The 25045-nt window shown below is 36.5% G+C and overlaps 1 protein-coding gene across 5 annotated transcripts; it reads left to right on the forward strand.

The window, feature by feature from the left end:
• Nucleotides 1-16263: 16263 nt before the first annotated feature.
• On the forward strand, nt 16264-21080 carry LOC140879883 (UBP1-associated protein 2A-like). Of its 5 annotated transcripts, none has more exons than XR_012149546.1 (3): nt 16264-18026; nt 18707-18768; nt 19104-21080. XR_012149546.1 is itself a non-coding variant. In XM_073283837.1 (2 exons), the coding sequence occupies exon 1, from the start codon at nt 16455-16457 to the stop codon at nt 18024-18026; it is 1572 nt and encodes a 523-aa protein (XP_073139938.1). In that variant the 5' UTR covers nt 16264-16454; the 3' UTR covers nt 18027-18043; nt 19104-21080. The 5 variants fall into 5 exon arrangements, 2 of the variants coding, with proteins under 2 accessions (XP_073139938.1, XP_073139937.1); XR_012149547.1 differs by having other exon boundaries at nt 19646-21080; XR_012149544.1 differs by lacking the exon at nt 18707-18768 and having other exon boundaries at nt 19104-20355; nt 20478-21080.
• The last annotated feature ends 3965 nt before the right edge of the window (nt 21081-25045 follow it).

Raw genomic sequence — 25045 nt, forward strand, 5'->3', positions numbered from 1 at the left:
AAATGGGATGCAAACCATTCACTGGGTTTCTTGGGAAAAGATTTGTCATCCCATTTTTTAAGGTGGCCTGGGTTTACGTAGACTCAAGGACACAGTACTGCCTTTCCATTAAGCTTTGGCTTAGGTTTGGAGTCAGTTTTACTTCAAAGATGAAAGGGCCCGTGTCTTGATTTAATATTTTAATGATCAAACAACCAGGATGAATTAATGTAAACTGCGAAAACGAGTTAAAAATTTGCGTTTGGGCCTACAGAAATTTCGGCATGACCTATTCGTAAATAGGACATCCCAAAAACCTGTACAACACAACCAACAATATATACTCAAAAATAGAGTCACAACTCCAATTTACAAACCTATAGCCGCACTGGCCAGGACTAAACACATGCAGAGCCGGCAAGGCTCGATCACACAAATAACAATTCAAAACAAGGTCCAAAACTATTTATACAGATACACAGGGCATCACCCCGGCAAATATAAAACTCGCTAAATTGATATATATACATATATCTGGGAACTCGACTCCACGCTCGACTCACTGGGTACCACTAGATGACGCTCCACCAGATGCGTCAAATCCCCCTGGATAACCTGCTATGGAATCACAAACAACCACAACATAAAAAGAAAACAGGGGTCGGACCCCAGTACGACGAACTATAAAAATTACGACAAATATAACTGACATGAATAAAATCAAGTACAATGCAATGAAATGCAATGTAATGCGTGACAGGTATCAATGAAATAAGGGATACCAAAAGGAGTCCAAATAATCGTATCACAATAAACTCAGTGGCCACCCGTGCCAGGAACGCAGCAGACCTCAAATCATCACTGCTAATCCATATACGTAGCATCGGAGGGTGACAGGAGCGACCCGTCCAGCCTCATGCTGTCATCAGGAGTGTCGTACGTAGCATCGGAGGGCAACAGGAGCTACCTGTCCGTGCCTCATGCTATCTCAGGAGTGCACTAAAACAATGTCACTCTCTCCATGATGACTCAATACATCTCAAGAGATCAATATCAATAGCAATCAAAGGAGTCAAGGCTCAACGTGCTATGAAAAATTATAAATGAGTGAATGCAATCAGATAATCCACATAAGCACATAAAGCACGTTATCACTCATTACAAAATACTTAATATCATTACATGCCATTATAGGCGTCGTAATATAAACAGCTCATACGTACCTCAACCGACACTTAATTACCACAGAAATATCTCAAGTATTTCTCGGATATTCCAATCCCAAATTTTCAGAATCTGTAATTCCAGAAAAATTGCTCATAAATCCTAAAATTCATATTTAATATTAAAACATCCTATCAATGACCAAATATCGAATATACGACTCTAAAAGTCAAAATACCCCAAGTAGAATAATCTGAATTTTCCGAAAATTCCTACAAATTTCGAAAATTCACATTTATATTTTCTAGAGCATCTAAACACTCAATTAATAAATAATCAACACTTAAATTCAAAAATCCCCAATATAAAAATTCTGGAAATTCGAAATAAATCCCAAATAAATTCTGAAAAATATCGAATACCTTCAATCGACTTCGATATAATACCTACAACCAATAATAAATCAAATATCAATTATCGGATGTCAATTGAATCGAAATACCCAAAATTCGAAACCCTAAATTCAAAATTATACCTCAAAGCTTGGAATTAAAGGGTTAAACAACTAACACAACCTACCCCTAAACTCCGGCGACGATCGGCGGCGGCGAACGGCGGCGAACGACGGCGGCTGGTGCGATGGGTTTTCGGAAATTTCAATAAAAATATGAAATATGGGTACCAAAAGATAGCTTCGTCGCGAGGATTCCGGAACTATATTTACTTTTGAAATCCAGCCAAAAATGAAGGAGATACGGACATTTAAAGTGACGAAAAGATTTGAAAAGAAAACAAGAACGGGAATCGGCGATGAAGATGAAGTTCGTGGAGAGAGAAGATAATATACTATATATCGTATATTTTATATCTATTTAAGATATTTATTAGTTTAATGTGTGTCTTGTTTTATTCATTCGGGGTTAAAATTTGACCCGGTTCAAATTATTTCAATTCATGTGTGCTCTATAAATAAAATATGCATTTTAATATCGTCTATAAACCGATATTTATAAATACATATTTTTAACACACAAATTAATTAATATATTAATATCGGGTCCTTACATTTCTCCCCCTCTAAAAAGAAGATTTCGTCCTCGAAATCAAACACACATCAAACTTATATACATAGTGGTCAAGCATCTACCACTGATAGTACATAGGAAAATAAGAGTACATGGCATAATTCATGACATTGTCAAACAAATGAGGCCATTCTTGACGCATTCGAGACTCCAATTCCCATGTAGCTTCTTCTTTCCCATGTCTACTCCATTCCACCATAACCAAAGGAATCGTCTTGTTCCTCAGTTGCTTTTCTTTACGATCAAGAATCTGCACTGGATACTCAACATAGCTAAGGGAACTATCCAACTCCACATCATCAGCCCTCAAGATATGAGAAGGATCTGGTTCATACTTCCGTAGCATAGATACGTGAAATACATCATGTATCGCAGACAAACTCTGCGGCAAGTTCAAACGATACGCTAAAATACCAATCTTCTCAACAATCTCGTATGGACCGATATAACGAGGAGCTAATTTCCCTTTACGCCCAAATCTCATAGTACCACGAAATGGTGATACTTTCAAGAAAACAAAATCGCCAACCTGAAATTCTAAAGGTCTACGTCTGTTATTAGCATAGCTGGCTTGACGATCCTGAGCTGCTTTCATTCTTTTCCTGATCAGGTCAACTTTTTCTTTCATCTCTTGAATAAACTCTGGTCCTGACAACTGTCGTTCTCCTACTTCTTCCCAACAGATCGGAGATCTACATTTTCTGCCATACAAGGCTTCAAATGGTGCCATCCCGATAGATACTTGGTAACTGTTATTGTAAGAGAATTCCACCAAAACTAAAGATTCTTGCCAACCACCACTAAAATCCATCACAACAGCTCGTAATAAATCTTCAAGTGTCTGAATAGTCCTTTCAGATTGACCATCTGTCTGTGGATGATAGGCAGTACTCATGGCCAATTTAGAACCCAAAGCTGATTGCAAACTAGACCAAAACTTAGAAGTAAATCTGGGATCACGGTCTGATACTATAGTAACTGGCACACCATGCAATCGCACTATCTGATCAATGTACATTTTTGCCATTTTCGTATATGTCCACGTACGATCATATGGAATAAAATGGGCAGATTTAGACAATCTATCCACAATAACCCAAATGGCATCACAACCACAATTAGATCGAGGTAGGTGTGTCACGAAATCCATAGTAATGTGTTCCCAATTCCACTGTGGTACTTCAAGACTAAGTAACATACCACCTGGTCTCATTCTTTCAGCCTTAACTTGTTGACATGTCAAACACTTAGCTACAAAATCAGAAATATCATTCTTCATACCTTCCCACCAGTAATGGGCTTTCAAGATATGATACATCTTTCTAATTCCAGGATGTACACTATGTCGACTACAATGAGCTTCTCGTAGTATATCGTCTTTCAAATCTATCAAATTCGGAACCACAAGTCTACCATTATAACGCAAACATCCATCAGAAGCAACAAGAAATTTCCCTGACTGACCAGCTGGAGTTAATTCTTTCAAATGATGAATATATGGATCAGTCTTTTGTGCTGCTTTGATTTTCAAAATTATTCGTGGTTCAACTTGAATAGATGAAACTATGAAATGATTACCTTTAGCTCGATAAGTCCATCCTGAAGTTCCCAAATGCTCATGAACTTTAGAAATAGTTAAAGATGCCAACATCTTAGTATGAACTTTTCTGCTCAAAGCATCTGCAACTTGATTCACGTTTCCTGGCTGGTATTGAATATCACAGTCAAAATCCTTAAGTAATTCCAACCATAGACGTTGTCTCATATTCAAATCAGACTGTGTGAATAAATATTTCAGACTCTTATGATCGGAATAAATCACAAACTGTTCACCGTACAGATAATGACGCCATATTTTCAATGCATGCACAATGGCAGCCAATTCTAAATCATGAACTGGATAACGAGTCTCATGTGGTTTCAATTGACGAGATGCATATGCAATCACGCGTCCATTTTGCATCAAAACACAACCCAGTCCATTCAAAGAAGCATCTGTACAGACAACAAATCCACCTGAACCTGAAGGTAATGCTAGTACTGGAGCCGTAGTCAATTTCTCTTTCAAAGTCTAAAAACTAGCTTCACATTCCTCAGTCCACACAAAACGTCGATCTTTTTGCGTTAATATAGTCATAGGCCTAGCTATTTCAGAAAATCCCTTGATGAAACGCCTATAATATCCAGCCAAACCCAAAAAGCTACGAATCTCAGAGACATTGGTTGGTCTGGACCAATTAAGAACAGCTTCAATTTTACTAGGATCGACAGATACTCCTTGTGCTGATATCACATGTCCTAGAAATAATACTCTGTCCAGCCAAAATTCACACTTCGAAAACTTAGCATATAATTGTGATGTTCTGAGTTTCTGAAGTACTAATGTCAAATGTTCTTTATGCTCCTTTCTTGACTTAGAATAAATCAAAATGTCATCAATGAAAACGATAACAAATCGATCTATGAATTCCCGAAACACACGATTCATTAAATCCATAAAAACCGCTGGAGCATTAGTCAACCCGAAAGGCACAACTAAGAATTCATAATGTCCGTAACGCGTTCGAAATGCTGTCTTGGAAACATCTTCTTCTCGAACTCGAAGTTGATGATATCCAGAACGAAGATCAATTTTGAATACACAGATGTACCCTGCAACTGATCAAACAAGTCATCAATTCGTGGCAAAGGATACTTATTCTTCACAGTAGCCTGATTCAATTGCCGATAATCGATGCACATTCTCATCGTTCCGTCTTTCTTCTTCACAAACAAGACTGGAGCACCCCAAGGTGATACACTTGGTCTAATATAACCTTTTTCCAGCAAATCTTGCAATTGCGTCTTGAGTTCTTTCAATTTTGCTGGAGCTAATCGATATGGAGCTCGAAAAATAGGACTTGTCCCTGGCATTAATTCAATGCTAAGATCTATTTTCCTTTGAGGCGGAAAACCCGGAATCTCATCAGGAAATACATCAGGAAAATCCTTAACGACAGAAATATCTGAAACTTTCAATTTCTCTTCCTTCGTCGCATCTAGAGCATAAATCATAAATCTTTCATTTCCTATCGACAATAATCTAAACATTTCCATTGCCGATACTAATGGAATGCGAGATTGTGAATCACTACCATAAAAATTCCACTTATTGCCATAATACGGTCTAAATCTCACAATGCCATGGAAACAATCAACATTAGCTCTATAATTCATCAGTGTATCCATACCCAAGATACAGTCAAAATCAGACATAGCTAGTTTGATTAGATTGGTTATCATTATCTTATCCTCAAATCTAATCACACAATTCAAAACTATCTCATTAGACATCAAGAAAACACCAGTAGGAGTAGCAACAGACACAGTATCCAATAACAGAGTAAAAACAATCTCATGCTCATCAGCAAATGTAACAGATAAAAATGAATGAGATGCTCCTGTGTCTATCAAGATACGTGCAGGATACTCAAAAATATAACAAATACCTGCAATAACTCCCCCAGGTGCATCTTGTGCCTGATCCTGAGTCATAGCATGGACTTGAGCCTGCTGTGGACCTGGAAAACGCTGCTGACTCTGAGAAGATGGATACCTAGGTTGCTGAGTGGACTGTACTGGAATATAAGGCTGTGTAGGAGCAAACTGTGGTACAGGAGCATATGGTCTGAATGATGGTCGTCCAGGAAACTGGCCAAACTGTTGTGGCTGAAATTGCTGTCTTCCAGCATTTGGACATACTCGAGACGAATGTCCAGTCTGCCCACAAGTATAACAAGTTCCTGGAAATCCTGTACAATGTGCACTCAAATGATTACCACCACATCTGTCACAGTACACTCTCCCAGACGATCCAACTGAACTTCCACCACGACTACCACTGGAACTGGAGGAACTAGACTGTGGTTTCTTTTTAAATGGCTTCCCTCTAGCTTTAAACCAAGGCCTTTTCGCTTGCTGAGAAAATTGCGTAGGCTGATATGAAGGTAAACCCATTGGTGTCTGTGAACTGCTTCCAGCTCCTTGAGGAACAGATGCTGGGATTGATTGTGGTTCACCCCTGAGTAGACTCGCTTCAATCTTCTTTGCCTTTTCTACCGCTTTTATATAAGTTGATGGAGTTCCAGTAGTTACCAATGTGTGGATCGTTCGTGTAAGCCCCTTCAGAAAATGTGAAAGCTTTGATCGATCATTCTTTGCAACATGTGGGATATAAGGCAAAAGAGCAGAAAACTGAGAAGCATATTCAGCAACAGATTTATTGCCTTGCACCAACAGATTAAATTCATCTTCTTTAGCAGAATAATAAGATGGTGGTGCATATTCTTGTGCAAACTGCTTACAAAATACTTTCCATGTGATCTTTTCACCAGAATCAGAAAATGTTTCTGCTGTCGTTTCCCACCAAAGTTGCGCTCGGTCTTTCAGCTGAAAAGGAACTAACTTCAGTCGAATGTCATCAGGATATTCTAATCCATTAAACATATTGTTGAGACTTTTCAACCAACTAGCAGTTTTCTCACTTCCTTCATTGCCAAAGAACTTTTGCGGACGCAACTCCTGAAATTGAGAAATTATTAATCGAATTCCTCCCATTTTCTCTGTCAATTGGGCTACTGGATCAGACTCAGCCTGAATCGCTTTTCCTTTGTCAGGATTTACCCGTGGTTGTTGTTCCACCTCTAATTCCACATCTTTCGGAGGCTGAACAGCTGGTCGACCACGTCTTCCCCTGACAATATCATCAAGATTTCTAACATTTTCCGCTGCAGACTCTTCTACAACTTCCTTTCCTTTTCTACCTCTTCCTCCCGGTGCCATTCTACAAGACACAAGGATTTAAACATAGGCAGAAATATCTTAACAAACAGAAAACTATGATAGAAACTCAGAGTTCTAATATGAATTCATAAACGAAGTTCTAAAGCCAAGAACTACAAGTTCTATCAGATAACTTCAAATAATAAACACAACAAGCAAGTCATGTAAGAACAAGTAGTCACACACATACGCAACCAATTTGTTAGTGTCTAAACTCGAGTGTCCTAGACTCTAATTCGAGCATATCCCAGTATACGCTCTGATACCAAATGAAAGGGCCCGTGTCCTGATTTAATATTTTAATGATCAAACAACCAGGATGAATTAATGTAAACTGCGAAAACGAGTTAAAAATTTGCGTTTGGGCCTACAGAAATTTCGGCATGACCTATTTGTAAATAGGACATCCCAAAAACCTGTACAACACAACCAACAATATATACTCAAAAATAGAGTCACAACTCCAATTTACAAACCTATAGCCGCACTGGCCAGGACTAAACACATGCAGAGCCGGCAAGGCTCGATCACACAAATAACAATTCAAAACAAGGTCCAAAACTATTTATACAGATACACAGGGCATCACCCCGGCAAATATAAAACTCGCTAAACTGATATATATACATATATCTGGGAACTCGACTCCACGCTCGACTCACTGGGTACCACTAGATGACGCTCCACCAGATGCGTCAAATCCCCCTGGATAACCTGCTATGGAATCACAAACAACCACAACATAAAAAGAAAACAGGGGTCGGACCCCAGTACGACGAACTATAAAAATTACGACAAATATAACTGACATGAATAAAATCAAGTACAATGCAATGAAATGCAATGTAATGCGTGACAGGTATCAATGAAATAAGGGATACCAAAAGGAGTCCAAATAATCGTATCACAATAAACTCAGTGGCCACCCATGCCAGGAACGCAGCAGACCTCGAATCATCACTGCTAATCCATACACGTAGCATCGGAGGGTGACAGGAGCGACCCGTCCAGCCTCATGCTGTCATCAGGAGTGTCGTACGTAGCATCGGAGGGCAACAGGAGCTACCTGTCTGTGCCTCATGCTATCTCAGGAGTGCACTAAAACAATATCACTCTCTCCATGATGACTCAATACATCTCAAGAGATCAATATCAATAGCAATCAAAGGAGTCAAGGCTCAACGTGCTATGAAAAATTATAAATGAGTGAATGCAATCAGATAATCCACATAAGCACATAAAGCACGTTATCACTCATTACAAAATACTTAATATCATTACATGCCATTATAGGCGTCGTAATATAAACAGCTCATACGTACCTCAACCGACACTTAATTACCACAGAAATATCTCAAGTATTTCTCGGATATACAAATCCCAAATTTTCAGAATCTGTAATTCCAGAAAAATTGCTCATAAATCCTAAAATTCATATTTAATATTAAAACATCCTATCAATGACCAAATATCGAATATACGACTCTAAAAGTCAAAATACCCTAAGTAGAATAATCGAAATTTTCCGAAAATTCCTACAAATTTCGAAAATTCACATTTATATTTTTTAGAGCATCTAAACACTCAATTAATAAATAATCAACACTTAAATTCAAAAATCCCCGATATAAAAAATCTGGAAATTCGAAATAAATCCCAAATAAATTCTGAAAAATATCGAATACCTTCAATCGACTTCGATATAATACCTACAACCAATAATAAATCAAATATCAATTATCAGATGTCAATTGAATCGAAATACCCAAAATTCGAAACCCTAAATTCAAAATTATACCTCAAAGCTTGGAATTAAAGGGTTAAACAACTAACACAACCTACCCCTAAACTCCGGCGACGATCGGCGGCGGCGAACGACGGCGGCTGGTGCGATGGGTTTTCGGAAATTTCAATAAAAATATGAAATATGGGTACCGAAAGATAGCTCTCGTCGCGAGGATTCCGGAACTATATTTACTTTTGAAATCCAGCCAAAAACGAAGGAGATACGGACATTTAAAGTGACGGAAAGATTTGAAAAGAAAACAAGAACGGGAATCGGCGATGAAGATGAAGTTCGTGGAGAGAGAAGATAATATACTATATATCGTATATTTTATATCTATTTAAGATATTTATTAGTTTAATATGTGTCTTGTTTTATTCATTCGGGGTTAAAATTTGACCCGGTTCAAATTATTTCAATTCATGTGTGCTCTATAAATAAAATATGCATTTTAATATCGTCTATAAACCGATATTTATAAATACATATTTTTAACACACAAATTAATTAATATATTAATATCGGGTCCTTACAAAAGATATTGTTGCAATGATCCTCCAGCTTTTGTGCGCACAATGCAAACATTTCTGCTTCTTGGCGTCAAATGCTAAAGATCAGGAATCGGGCTGAATCGGAGATTGGTTGGAGAATTGGAGATGGGAACATCAGTTTTTGGTTCGATACTTGGCTTCCAGATTGCCCTTTATCTTCTTTGGTTCCTATTCAGGGGCATTCGAATAGATCTATCAGTGGGTTCTTGGATTATAAAAACTGGAATCTTGATCGACTCTTCTTATGCTCCCTCAGGATATTGCATACCGGGTTTTGGAAGGCCCCGTTCATCGCATGGCTAAGGATATTGCAGTATGGAAATGCTCTATTAATGGGAGATTTCAGTCAAATCTGCATGGGAGTTTGTGCATAACAGGCAACAAGATGTTTATTGGTTTAAAGGTTGTTGGTCTAAACTGTTGAGGCCATCGATTTCCATTTTCTGTTAGAGATGGTATTTCAGAAGAATTCATATTGATGAGATTCTTATGACTAGAGGGATTGCTTTAGCCTATATGTGTCGGTGTTGCCGGGCTTAAGAATCCTTGGACCACTTTTTTTCGAGTAATCTTGCTATATCGGTTTGGACTTTCTTTGCTCGGCTTTTTGGTGTTCGACACCATCGCCATTTTGAGAACTGGAAAGTGGGAGCAGAGTGGCGTAAGGATTGTCATGCTAGAGAACTTACTCCATTTCTTATTATTTGGTTCCTTTGGAAAACAAAGAATGAGCATAAGCATAGGCCGACCAGAATTATCAAGCAGATTCAAGAGTATATTGAGTCCCTTGGCCGTGTAGGAATGTTGAAGGAAGGTCATTGGCGAGGCTTCTGGGATGTGGCAGGTTCTATGGGTTTTAATTGAAGAACCAATCGAATTGTTTCTATTCGTGTGGTAAGATGGATTCCGCCAAGGTTTGGGCATTTCAAACTGAATTCTGATGGATGTTCGAAATATGGAGGGGCATTTAGGATAAGCCCCCCCCCCCCTTCTTTTGTATTTCTTTTTTTTTTATTCTAATAAACGGGTAGGGATCCGCCTACCCCACCCCCCCGCGCCACAACAGGCGACTTTCTTAAAAGAAATAAAAAATTTAAAGGAACTGCATATCAACTTTCCACCCAATATTTTACTTATTTAATATATATCTTTCTCAATTTTTTTATTTACGTAGTTTATGTTGCACATGCATCGTATGCCTCGATCACTGGTTATATATAAAGCTTGAGTAATTTATATTAATCGATTTGACATGTTAATGTAATATCAACAAGAAATTACATATATAGCCTATACAAATAGACATTCATTTATATTAATAAATGACAAAGAAATTGAAAAAAATTATTTAGTTCACCGAAGAGACGTTAACAAATTAATAGAGCATATTAATTGAACACATACATGGCTCACGATGTGGTAGTGACTTCGGATCTGCATCAACAGCCGCTTCTTCATTTTTCCGAATTCCAAGCTGCACATTAGCTGGAGTGACGACTAATCATCAAAGATTAAAACAAGTGATTTTATGATGTTGTTAGGATCACAAAAAAGTAAGGGATTTGATCTGTGGATCGAAAGATGCAATTATCTTAGAATGTTTTTAGGAATTTTAAGGCATTCTAACATGACAAACACGTATGTGGTTCATGGTGTGGTGGTGACTGAGGATCATTCTCTCTTCCTTCATTGGAAGACATTCCTTCTGTATAGAAAAATAAATAAACACGTCAACTAGATGTAATAAATGGCCCAAACCATATTTAATTAAGGACATAAACCATATCGGTAGGTGGTGGTTGTCGTAATTGCAGTATAGAATCTGCAGCTGCTTCTTCATGATTTTTTGTCTGACTGATGACTAATGATCAAAGATTAAAACAGGTGATTTTAGGATTTTGTTAGGATCACAGAAAACTTAGGGGATTCTACTACGACGGAACACATACATGGCTCACGATGTGGTGGTGACTTTGGATCTGCATCAACAGCCGCTTCTTCATTTGTCCGGATTCCAAGCTGTGCATTAGCCGGAGTGACAACTAATCATCAAAGATTAAAACAAGTGACTTTAGGATGTTGTTATGATCACAAAAAATTAAGGGATTTGATCTGTGGATCGAAAGATGCAATTGATCTTAGAATGTTGTTAAGAATACAAAAAATAAGGCATTCTAACATGACAAACACGTATGTGGTTCATGGTGTGGTGGTGACTGAGGATCATTCTCTCTTCCCTCATTGGAAGACATTCCTTTTGTATAAAAAATAAATAAACATGTCATTTTAGCATGTTGTTAGGATTCAGATGAATGGTATGGTATTTGGACACAAACAAAACAAATTCATACGTGATTGGTGAGGTTTTGGCTACTGCTGAGTGCTACGAGAACAGACAGCAAGATGAGCTCGCAATATATCTTCCAACTGTGTCATCTCAGCAAACTCACCACGCATCTCAGCGACCTCACCTCGCACCTCATCAAACTCGGCTCGCATCTCGTTCATTGAATTTTGCATCAACGTCCCCATGAAATCAATGGATGTCTGTATGCCACGTATCATGTCTCATAACATCTAAATTTCATTTGGCTTAGGCGGCTGCAAGCCACTGGCATTGATTGGAGGTGGTGGCGGGATCGTGGAATTATTGGGGTTGTTGGAAACCAGAGGGTTTGTCATCTCATTTTGGGTATCAGGTGACCGATTATGGATGAGTGACGGCGGGTTCCCCTGAGGAATATTCACATTCGGTGTATGAACAAAATGAGAAGGGGGATGCTGGCAGCAGTACACCTTCTTTCCCTGGGCCATAAAATCAACGATTTGATCAATCACATGATCTAGGGAAGGATCTTCAAATATGCCAGTGTTGAAGTGTTCTGACATACGCTCCTCGTCAGTGGGAGCAAGGATCCCGACAATGTCAGCCTACAATTAATAGTCATAATTTCATGAGAGTAATGGATTTATGAATGAATACCATATATCTAAGACACAAAACGATTACTTTACTTACATTGTCAAGTGATTTGAAGCATAAATTAATTTCTTCCTTCTTAGGAGCATTCTTGCTGCTCCAGTCCTTCGTGCTCCAACAACACATACGCGGAAGTGATAGACCAGCCTCATCTAAATGAGTTGCAAAACTGTCCACAACGTCGGGTATGCATTCGTAGGACAGGATCTGCAATTATATAACATTTCTATTCAATATATAAATATGATTAAAATGATATATATTACAAAAAATGATAAATCAAGATGACTTTGTAATGGATTGATGAAACCTGCATGGTGTATGTCAGCGAATTCTGTTTTTTTCATTCATTTATTTCATTTTATCACTTAAATTCATCGACTGCAAGCTAGCAAGGACTACATCATATGCGTAAGACCCCCAAGGATATATATTAAAGACATCAAAGTCTTCCACTAACCTAAGCCACTCGGTGCCCATGGTCACAGATTGCCAAGTTCTCTTGGTCAATAGAACACCAGCGACAAAAAAAGGCACACTAGTTTTAACTTCTCAAGATTGACCTCATCACCGTCCTCGCTGCTCAACACACCTAGCCTATCCTCCAAGTTTCGCACAGTGACCACATTCATATCCCCAAAATGTCTAGATTTATAATCTAAACTCATTGGAAACTCATGAAATCTTTGGAGCAGTTAAGTCCTGTGATCAAACAAAACTCTAGTTTTGAAAATCTTATAGGCCTCTTTCGTATCACCATCCGTAATTTATTTTTCGGTGAATATAATGTATGCCTACTTATCAAATACCATAACAAACTCCCAGACAATTTATAACGATTTGCGCTACATATCAGGTGACCAAATTGTGTTCTGCTTATCATGACTTCCATCTCAGCCGGATTAAGATACTTAATTATCTTTTCAGAAACATCTACGTACCGTTCCAATGTAGTCAACTTGCAAGAAAAACGATCAACTTTGACCACTTTCCTTTTAAGAACAACCTGAAAAATATATTAAATCAATGAATAGTTAATTACGACTGAAATCAGAAGAAATAAATGTTCATAAATAATTAAATATCAAAACAATAAGTTAAATGAATCAGTCGAGATTAAAAAATGAGACAGTAAATGTAAGAAACAAATCGGTCGGGACATAGTCGATAATTCCTGCTACGTAATACAGTCGAGATTCATAACATCATCAGTCGAGATATGAATCAAATCGGTCGGCACATAGTCGATAATTCGTTCTACATAATGCAGTCGAGATTCATATCATCATGCTAAGTAATACAGTCGAGATTCATTACATCATCAGTCGAGATATGAAACAAAACAGTCGGAAATGGTCGAAATTTACTATGACTGTACCACGGTATGAATGTTCACAAACATATGAAAATAGAAAAACCTAGGTTTCTCGCTGACTTACAATAACGTTTTCCTCTGTCATTGCTGTTTGTCGAGAACTAAAGAGGTTACGGGGAGGACAAGAACTATGATGACGACGAAGGAGGGCTTCAACGACGGTTCAATAGGGTTCCGTTCCGACGGTTCCGTTAAAAATTGAAGAGTAGAAAGAGGGAAAATTGAAATTGCAGTAAACCTGTAAGGCCCGAGATTATTTAATTTTAATTCGAGAATATTTAATTTGAGAATTTTTGGAATTTAGATTTAAATTATAATATTCTTAAATTATTTAGGATTGAAATTGAATTAAAAAGAAGTTTCAAGGGCCAATTTGCAAATAGTGAAGAAATGAGGGGTCAAAGTGCAATTTTCATAGCTACTGGAGGACACTTGTCTACACATGCATACTAACGTGTATATGGCATGAAATTATCAGAATTTATCAATTCCTTCAGCCAAGAAACCGAGCACCTCTTATTTACCTTGAGATTTCATCTTAAATCTTCAATATCTCAAGTTTCGTCCGGCCGATTTCAATTCCGGGCATAGTTTCGTGATCCTTACAAGAAGAGCTATGAATTGATGTAAGTATTGTTGAGATTCAGTAGATTTCGAAATTATGTGTGTGAATAACTCAGAATTTGAGTATGAATATATGTTCTTGAGATTTTATGTGTTGTATTATCGCAATCGGGTCGAAGATTGGATGTCGTTTGTATTTCTTGTGAATTTTACAGCATGTATTTCGAAATGATAGCTGCTGATGTGCTGGTTTTTGATCATATATTGCTGATATGAGATGCTTGTGAGTTAGATTTGATTGATAGAGTGGTTAGATTTCAGTTTCGGTTACCGATTTCGTACCGTTATGCCGTCGGTTTGAAAAATGAGCAAGTTTGAGTCTAGATTACATGAGCTGAGTATTATGTAAGTTCTTGCTGATATAATTAGCTTGTTATGATATATTTTCAGATTGGTTTTGAAGGTCATCAAACTCGGGAATTCAACGGCGAAATCGGAATAGAATAGCTCAAGGTTTGCTTTGAAGATTAGCTTGCAAGACTTAGTTTGTTGAGTAGATTTTGATTGAGGTTTTGTTGTGCAGCTAGATCAGATTTGAAGAGCCTTGAAACCAAGATTGAAAGGTATAAGACAACCTTAGAACAAGGGTTTTGTACATTCAAGAGGTTTTTCTTGAATGCCCTTCCAAAACCACATACTATGTGCTTATACTACGTGTTGTGTTTGCTTATATACTTTCTTTGTTAAATCAACTTGTTATTAGTTGGCTTTTAGGCTTATGCTTCTAGATTTTGATGCATTCATATTGAGCCAACAACCCTTGCGATTTTAATGGTAGATTCGCCAAAAGAATTTGGACGTTTGGATATATATCGAGGAACATAGGAGATAGATCGACTCCTATTGCTAGAAACTCGATATAGTGTTTCAAAGTCCGGGAAAAGAGTTCAACGCCACCCCGAAAGGGAGAGTAGGTGGGAGATTTGTTGTGTTCTTCTTCCCTGGATCCCAAGAACCGATATAGAACTTGATAGCAGATTTTTAAATCATGCATTGCATTAGATTGGTTTAATGCTTGTTGAGATGTTTATATGAGTATTTCTTTAAACTCTATGATATGCATGATATAGTTGTTTTATACTGGGATTCAATTCTCACCGGAGATATCCGGCTATTGCTTTGTTTGTATGTGTGCATGGCAATAGGTGGGGCTGGAACGAGTCAGGGACGCCCATGAAAGAACGAGATCAAGATAGATAGGGTAACTTCGGGTTAGAATGGTAGAAGATGATGCCAAGAACTTATGTTTAGGTTCTAAATAAATGTTTGTATGAGCCTTAACAAGAACTTATGTATGGCTTTTGTATAGCTTGAATAATGTTGGATTCCTTGGCATAAGTTGAGATAACAATTTGTAATGTTTAGATCCTTAAACACCTTATGATATTCCATGTTTTCTTTTAGATTTTGATGTTGAATTCATGTCATTTATGTTAGATGATGTTTGAGGATCAAAACAGGGACAAATGCATTATTTTTCAGCCTTTTGGAAGTGAAACCCGAGGGCCAGGCGCGCCCGCCCAGCCCAGAGGGCGCGGCCGCGCCTAACCAAGGCACCATGGGTGCCTTGATCTTTTTGCGACGCGTTTTTGCGTCGCCAACTGTAAGATTTTGCGTCGCCAAATGTTCGGTATTGCGGATTAACTATTTTTAGTTATTAATCGCCCTATAAGATGAGATTAGTACGTTCCCACAAAACCAGTTAATTACGTCAGTCGAGAAATCAATTACCGAGTCGACGAGTATTAAAATGGTTTGTATATCATTTTGGATTTTTTTTTTATTCAATTTAAGATCTTTACTTAAATTAAAATTGTCTTTTTCATTCCGAAATCTATTTACTCAAATAAAAACATGTCGGGTCTATATCCACATCCCCCATTATTCCAAATCTTAACACCGTATCATTCATGGATGGCTAGGTTTCGGACAATCTTCATTTAATTGTGTATGGGATTGGGAGAGAGATAAAAAGGCGCATAATTGGAGTAACCAGCCATGTTTCTGCAGTCATCTCAGAGAAAGCCCTAATCTCACTCGCCGGCGTACTACAAAACCCTAACCCCCAATTTCTTGTTCTCGCGCAGCTATGGCCAAGAAGAGAAAAACCCGAGCTGTCGAAACTCCTCAAGAGCCTGAGCCTGAGCCTGAGCCTGAGCCTGAGCCAGAGCCAGAGCCAGAGTCAGAGCCAGAGCCAGAGCCCGAACCCATCCAGTATAGTGAACCAGATCCGGAACAACCCGTCGCTGAGGAAATGCAACAAATCTTAGTGGAAGACCCAAGTGTTGGTGTTGGGGAAGAAGCAGACGTTCACGAAAAAGCAGAAGAGGTGCGAGAGGGAGAGGGAGAGGGAGAGGAGGAGCAGGAAGACGACGCCGTTCTCGAGAAAATCAAACAAGAACATGAAATTACAGAGAAGCCTTCCGAGAAAGACATTTCGGCAAATGGTGGTGCAAATGAAGGGCAGAACGAGGAAGACGAAGGTGAATTGGAGGAGGAGCCATTGGAGAAGCTTCTCGAACCCTTTTCTAAAGACCAAATTGTTCTTTTGATCAAGGAGGCAGTGGCCAAACACCCTGATATAATCGAGAACGTGCGCGAATTGGCCGATGCGGACCCTTCACACCGCAAGATTTTCGTTCACGGACTTGGATGGGATGCCAATTCTGAAACGATTACCTCTGTTTTCGGCAAGTACGGGGATATTGAGGATAGTAGGGTGGTTATAGACAAGAATTCTGGGAAATCTAAGGGTTATGGATTCATTCTATTCAGGCACCGTCATGGAGCGCGTCGTGCATTGAAGCAGCCACAGAAGTTGATTGGAGGTCGGATGACTTCATGCCAGCTGGCATCAGCTGGTCCCGTTCCGGCTCCTCCACCCATTGCTGGGGCAACTGTTTCTGGAGTCCCCGTAAACGAGTACACTCAGAAGAAAATTTATGTGAGCAATGTATCCGCCGAGATTGATGTTAATAAACTCGTGGAGTTTTTCTCGAAATTCGGGGAAATTGAGGAAGGACCGTTGGGGTTGGACAAGCACACTGGGAAGCCAAGAGGTTTTTGCTTGTTTGTTTACAAAAGTGCCGAGAGTGCCAAGAAGGCATTGGAGGAGCCACACAAGAAGTTTGAGGGTCATATTCTACATTGTCAGAAGGCTATAGATGGACCTAAACATGCTAAAGGTTATTTCAATCCTCAGCTTGGCCAACCACAGCAGCAACAGTCTCAGCCTCAGGTCCATCACCAGGGGCAGCAAGGGTATTATCAACGTACTGTGAAGAGGAGTAAGTACGCAGAGAACAGTGGAGGGATGGCGCATACGGCTGGGCACTTGATGGCACCTGCAGGGCCAGCTGTGCCTCCCATGGCGTTCAATCATCCAGTACCCCCAGCAGCTATTGGACAGGCTGTAGCAGCACTGTTGGCCACTCAGGGGGCTGGCTTAGGAATAGGGAATTTTCTTGGAGGGATTGGTGCTGGTGTAAATCCACAGGGAGGTCAAACAATGATGAATAATGCAAGTTATGGAGTTCCAGGCGCATCTGGCTATGGAGGACAGTCTGGGGTGCAGGGAGGTTATGGTGTCCAGCCACCAATGGGTCAGGGTGGCGTTAGACCACATCAAGGTTCTACCCCCTACATGGGTCATGGTCACTAGGTAAGTCAGTAAGTGAGGTATGTTTATCTATTAAGAAATCTTTAGGAAAAATAAATTATGGACTAATGTTACCTGGTGCTTGTTGAATGTCTATGAATTGGTGGTGGTAACAGGCGATTCTAGAGCATGACAAAAATTATCTTAATACCTTATAAGATCTCACAGTTGGAAAGGAGGGGGTTTCAAAGTTGTGTTCTGGCTAGATTGTTCTAGGGGTGGTTAAGCATGCTGGGTTTGATTGTTCATCAACACCATGACTACCTAGCCCATGGACTTGGGGCCATAAAAATATACAGCTCTATAGCTTGATGCATGCATTATCTTACAATGAGGTTTACCCTTTCTTAGAAATCTGATAATCATCTGAATGAAAGTTGTGTTTGGACCTATTTTATTGGAATCCTTTGAGTTTCAAATAAGGAAATGGAAGTTTTATGAAATAAAAAAAAAAGCATGAATAAAGTTTACAAGTCCCAGGGTCCGGTTACTATGGTTAAAACTTAAAAGAGGAATAAAAGTACGGTGAGAGCTAAAAATAGCTCGAACTTTTGATGAGGTTATGTTATTCACATAAGGAAAGAAATGAAATTAGGAGGGAAAAAAAGAAATACCCATGATTGTGAATGTGTATACATCCCTCACCGTATCAAAAGCGACATCAGACCTGTAAATTTCGGCAGGGACAAAACACACATGCATATTGGCAGGGACGTTGGCAGGACATGTATTTGTGCTCCTGTGGGTAAATCATGTGATGTCTGTTTGATTTCCATTTCTAATGTGTTTTTTCCGCTTCTGACAGATTTTGATAGTCTCATTGTCTAGCAATTTGCATGTATGCAATCTCTTATACCAGATTCCGTATTTTTATGTAGTTGAAATATTTTTGGTTTCCAGTTTATGTTTTTGACCTGTTTTACTTATTAAAAGCTCTTTATTTATTTGAAAATGTAAGTTTTCTGTTTTTATTAAAATTTTCATCACTTGAATCACAGATTCAACTTAATTATCTTTTATGAATGAAAGTCACTTTGTTTGTTAAACAGCCTCTTTATGTTTCATTTATTCATTGTGCAGATTCTTCATAATTGCATCAAACTTTTACTTTTGGACTCTGATGATTCTTCCGAAGTTCGGGATCTCATGCAATTGACGTCTTTCCTTGTTGCAAAAAGTTTCAATTTACCAGAATCTTAAACATGTATTTCTTTTAATCATCTCCGTGTCTATCAAACATTTTCTAAAATAATGTCTTATGCTGGCTCGTTAACAACTTTTTAAAGGATTGTGATATTGCTGGTTTTTCCTAGATTTGTCTCCCTTATTTTTTAAATGTGTCAATCGAATATCCTTCTCCAGGTGCATTTTCTTGATGTTTTCCCTCTAAAAAGATTTAGATTGTAATATGATGCTGAAATTTGACAGTTTTCTAACATGTATGGCCCATAGTCGTGGTTTCTCCATATCTGTTATGAGTTCTGCAGATGTTACGTATGGTTCTAAGATGAACTGAGGCCCATCATCCATTTAATTCTTCTTACAGTAGTGACTGCATTATCGTCCCCTTAGTGGCTTGAATCTCAATTAACATACGTGATGTTACATGGATTCTGTCTCAGGGATCTTGTACTGCTGGAGAGCTCATAAATATTCCATTACCCATTCTGTGAATGCATTGCATTTTTTCTGTTATCCAACAGCAATACACCACCACCTCCCTCTAGACATGAAAATCTAAATTTTGTTTTGAAACTGAATTTTTAACATAAAGGCTGAAAAACTGAGTCTTGGGGTATCTTTGTGCATAGTGAAAAAATTGTATTATGGTAGTCGTGGGTTATCACTTGATTATTCTTAAGCAAAATTACGTATTTTATAATCAGAATATGACCCGAATGGGATCCAGAGATTGTTCATCGAGTCATTTGATTCGGATCAAATTTATTTTGATACACTATTAGCTCGGAAGCTGCAAAGATTTCTGACACACACACACATAAAGGCTGAGTTTGATGTTTACATGTTGGAGCACTTTTAGTATGATCACACTGTTTCATTCATCCCTGAGTTCCTTAAAGTTGAAAATTTCCAATGCGATTTCATGCCAAATTGATAAATTTAACTTCCATTCTTACGTTTTGAGTCCATCCACTTTTTTGGGGAAGTTCTTGTTCTGCTACTCTGCTCTTCTCTGATACCTCCACTCCTTTTAGCCCCTCCCAACCGAGTCCTTTAGATTCAGGGGTTCGCGTTCGTTGGCAGGACACATGATCCAGAAGATGACTGCAAGATGACAAGAGCACACAACATTGTTCTTGCTTCAATGCAGGTATTGCCTGTTCTATCTAGCAGCAATCTACTCTTCTCCATGATGTTCCTACAGTCTTTTGGATTGTTACGTCGTGAATGACTCGTGAGTTATACAATCTGCTCTCCTTTGGGATTTTTCAGATTTGAATAACACTAAAGATGCCTTCATAATCTTGTGTCCATTGTGCTTGCGTAGTAGCTAGCTGAGAGATTTTTACCTTGAACTGGATTTTGAATTAGTCAGCCAAGTTGCATGCGTGCGTGTGCGCACACACAAGGGTTAGTCGTCCTGTTTTTTAGAGGCTATATGCTGTGAATATCGAGATCAGTTCTTTTGGTATTTTATCTATAATAGCATGGATGCGCCAAATATCGGAAACACAGTATCATTCGCCTTCCACATCCTTTGTACAATCATAATTTTAAAATCAACTTTTGAAATGATGCCCTAATGTTGCCTTGCAACTTCCTTTGAAGTATGAAGTTTATGGACAATGTTAAAAAATGGAGTGTTTCACATTATCTCGGCTTATGGTCACAAGCCTAATGTTTGTTTCCTCGAGCATCTGGGGGTATTCACATGGATGTGCAACGATATTATAGGAACTAATTTTCTACGCACGTGTAATTTATGAATAGAAAACTAAGAAAAATTTCGTGTCTGATAGGCCATTAAATGTTCATAGTAAAGAACAGTTTGTTGACATGATCACAATATGAAACGTTTGTGCATAAATTTGAACATTCTATAATCTTGTACATGCCTTTATATGATTTGTGTGTAATGTACACGTCTAAAATAGAAATTTGACTACTTATTAATTTACTTTATACATCGCCGTCGATCAAATTAAATTAAAATCGAAAAAATGGGACTTTCTTGAAAGTTGAATGGTCAGTGGAAGCCAAATTCTATTTACACACTTGTGATATAATATTTATAATTTGGTCATTTATATTTCTCCAATGACACATCGATTTTTAGAGAATAATAACCATTTAAAATACTGAGATCAGATTTCACTTTATCGCGCGTTCATTTGCTTTCTTACTAGTTACTTCTATCATTAGTTCATCCATTCTTTAAGCACAATTAGATGGAGTCAACATTTAGGTTCGTTTGGACATACACTATAAAACGTTTATAAAAGTGTTTTTTAAATTTTTTTTATAAAATGTTTTAAAATAAATGTGTTTGAACAGTTATTTATAAAATTTTTTAACATTTTAAAATTAATGTTTATCTTTATTTTTCATAGTTCTATTTTAAAACACGTCGCAAGTTTAAACTATATTTGAAGAACATTTTTTAAAAAATATTTTTTAAAAATATTTTACAAAAATCTTATCCAAACACATATTTTATGTTTATTTTCACTTATAAAATTTTAAAAATATTTTTAAAATATATGTTCAAACGAAACCTTATGTTATATTTAGATTAATGTGTTTTTATTATTTACAGAAGTAAAATAATAAACTTCAAATTCGTCCATGTATATTTTTACTATATAATAATAGATAAATCTCAAAGAAAAATTGTTTTGGTATTTTTAATGAGTTTTTAAATATACTTTTGATTATCTCTTTATAAAAATAGTTCTTTATAAAAATAGTCGATCATTTTTTTCTTATAATTATAATTGATTTTTAAATCACTAATTAGCCATTACCCTTAATCTTTGCCCACTAACTCTTCCACGTTTTTTTTTAAGAAAAAAACCTACATCAATTAACTATCCTATTGAATACTAACTCCAATCATCTTCAGAGCTTTTCAATTTTTATTATATTTTTTATTTAGTTTCTACTTTTTATTTTTTTTGTATATATGATTTTTTTTCCAATGACATGTTGGTCAAAAGTTTAAAAAAAAATCAGAAAGAAATAAGAAAGTGATCGTAACTGAAAATATTTCGTTACATACGCAATATGTATGTCACGTTTGCTAGTTTATATATTATTTCCGGTTAATTGAGATGTATTTCATGCGTAGATAACTAACATAAAATAATTTAGTTTTTCATGCCCTAAAAACATTATTTTAAATTTTCTATTTGATTGGCAATTCCCTACCAGTGCTTGCCCATTTTCATAATGCACATAATGTATGTCCCGTGGCATACGATATGCAATTGCATATATAATTAATTTTGTGTGAAATAATACTTGTATAAAAAAATGTCAAGATTATATTAAAATTATAAATTATAAAATGTTATTGTGTTTTAGAATACTTTTTTTAATGAAAAGTTTTTTGATTCTAAGCTGTGGGGACCTGGGGTTAGGGGTGAGCATTCGGTTAATTCGGTTAGAAACCGAACCGAATTAATCGAAACCGAATTAACCGAATTGCATTTTGTTTAACCGAACTGAACCGAATTTATACTAAAATCGATTTAACCGAACCGAATTAAAAATCGGTTAATTCGGTTAACCGATCGAATTAACCGATTTTTTTTTAAAAAAATTAAAAAAATTAAAATTTTATAAAATTAATAATTTAAATACGATATTTTTTTCATTATAAAAATATATTGAGCTTAAAAAATTAAAATAAGAAAAATTAAGTAAAATATTAAATATAAAAACATTTAAAATATATTATAAATTATATATAAGACCTAATAAAAAAAATTCAAAATTTAATTATTTATAATTCGGTTAACCGAATTAACCGAATTTTTTTTTAAGAAAACCAAAAACCAAACCGAATTAACCGATTTAACCGAAATTTTATAATATAAAAACCGAATTTTCGAATTAACCGAATTTCCAAATTGATTCGGTTCGATCGGTTAATTCGGTTTAACCAAAATTTTGCTCACCCCTACCTGGGGTTCATGCCTCTTCGACCTTCGTATATGACGGAGGTTTGCGAAGACATCTAACCTTTTTTTTTTTTTTTTTTCTGAATCTAAGACATCTAAATTTTTTTTAGGACATCTAACTTAAGAGCAAGGTATTAACGCACAATATGAGTTTAGAAAAATGAACAGAATGATTATTTTTAAAGTCAAAATCAAGGATCGTTATTTTTTTCCGGTAATTGAAAACCTACTATAAAGTTGTGTTTGGATGAAAAAATTTGTACTACATAAATTATGATTATAGTTTTATTGTTAACAATGAAACGACATATAACATAAAATCTTTGGACAAAAATTTTAAAACTAAGGGGTAACTTATTACACATATCTCCGCTTGTGTGACTCTAGACATAGATGTGAGATTATATTGAAACTAAGGGTTGTGTATTTATTTTAGACTTTTAAAGACTTTCAATGATTTTTTTAAAGTGATGGATGTGAGATTATATTGATCATTTTCATTTATTCGTGAGATGAGTCAATCATGTTCATATTTATAATAAAAAAAGTAATATTTTTGATATTGAAAGTAATAAGATGACCCAAATAGATGAACCGTCTCACGAAATTGACCCAATTTTATGTCTCACAGGAGTTTTTGTGCAAGAGAACGCAATGAAAAATTAACCGTGGCAAATTTCTATATGAACACATAAAGGTGTGAAATTCACTCTTGAACTTACAATTACACTTCAATGTAAAAATTATGTTTCACAGCTTTAAAAAAAAATTATGTATGCATGTTCTCGAAAAAAGTTATGGTATATAACACAAAATTTAATAGAAAATTTGCTCTCAAACTAAAATTTTTGTAAATGATTGTATCTAAAATTTCTTATTTTTCTTTTAAAAGATAAAAAAAATTACGAAACTGCACATTATTAAACAAAATATTGCTCCAAATCTGAAAAAGATTTGTATCGATCTAATTTAAAAGATATTACAGTCAAACTAGGATTTAGGTATTGCTCCAAATATTGTCAAAATGGGAAAGCAATGCCGTTTTTATGTGCCGGTAATTATGGTATATTATATATACGGTAATTTTAATTTATCGTGATAAATTTCTATATAAAGTAAGGTTATGGTAAAATTTACGCTCGAACTTACACTCCAATGTATAAATTGTGGTATATTTTAGGTTCTAAACAAAAATCATGGTACTATCACACAAAATTTAATTTTTTTTTTTTAAAAAAAACTTATTCCGAAATTAAATTTTAATACATTTTTGTATCTAAAATTTATTAATTAATCTTTTAAAAGAAAAATAAAATAATGAAACATATATTAATTACTCGTAATCTGAAAAGATTTGTATTTGTCTAATTGAAATGATATTATAGTAAAACTAGGATTTAGGTCAATACTATGCAACGAAGATATTAATCAAACTAATAATATAAACACGAATACAAATACATATATGCTAACCGCACAGTAAGATTCATTATCTACTTAATTCCCAACTTGTTTTGTTTCCTCTCATTGAAACTTTTTGAATCTTCCACTTGAATTTTGAATGGATACTGATCAAAACTTCCCTCGGAGGCTCGTCGTGAAGTTGAAGCTTCCCAGAGAATCACACGCTGATTCAACCAAGAGTCTCATGAATCCACGATGGGCTACCAAAGTTAATATCGGACGTGTTTCGAGTAGTTCTGATAATCACAAGGTTTTGATGGGTTCCGAGGCAATTAGTGTAGAGCCTGCAGATTCCGAAAAGAAGGTGATCATAGGGTTCGCTGATGAATATTCTGGAAACTTGAAGCGCAAGTTTCATGAGGAAATTAATCCCTCTAAAAGGGGTGATCAAAAAACTGATTCTGGGGTGGTTGT

Source organism: Henckelia pumila, chromosome 2 (assembly GCF_033568475.1).
Source record: "Henckelia pumila isolate YLH828 chromosome 2, ASM3356847v2, whole genome shotgun sequence".
NCBI lineage: Eukaryota > Viridiplantae > Streptophyta > Magnoliopsida > Lamiales > Gesneriaceae > Henckelia > Henckelia pumila.

Coding starts and splice junctions, on each gene's coding strand:
- LOC140879883 (XM_073283837.1), top strand. CDS start 16,455: ATGGCCAAGAAGAGAAAAACCCGAGCTGTCGAAACTCCTCAAGAGCCT.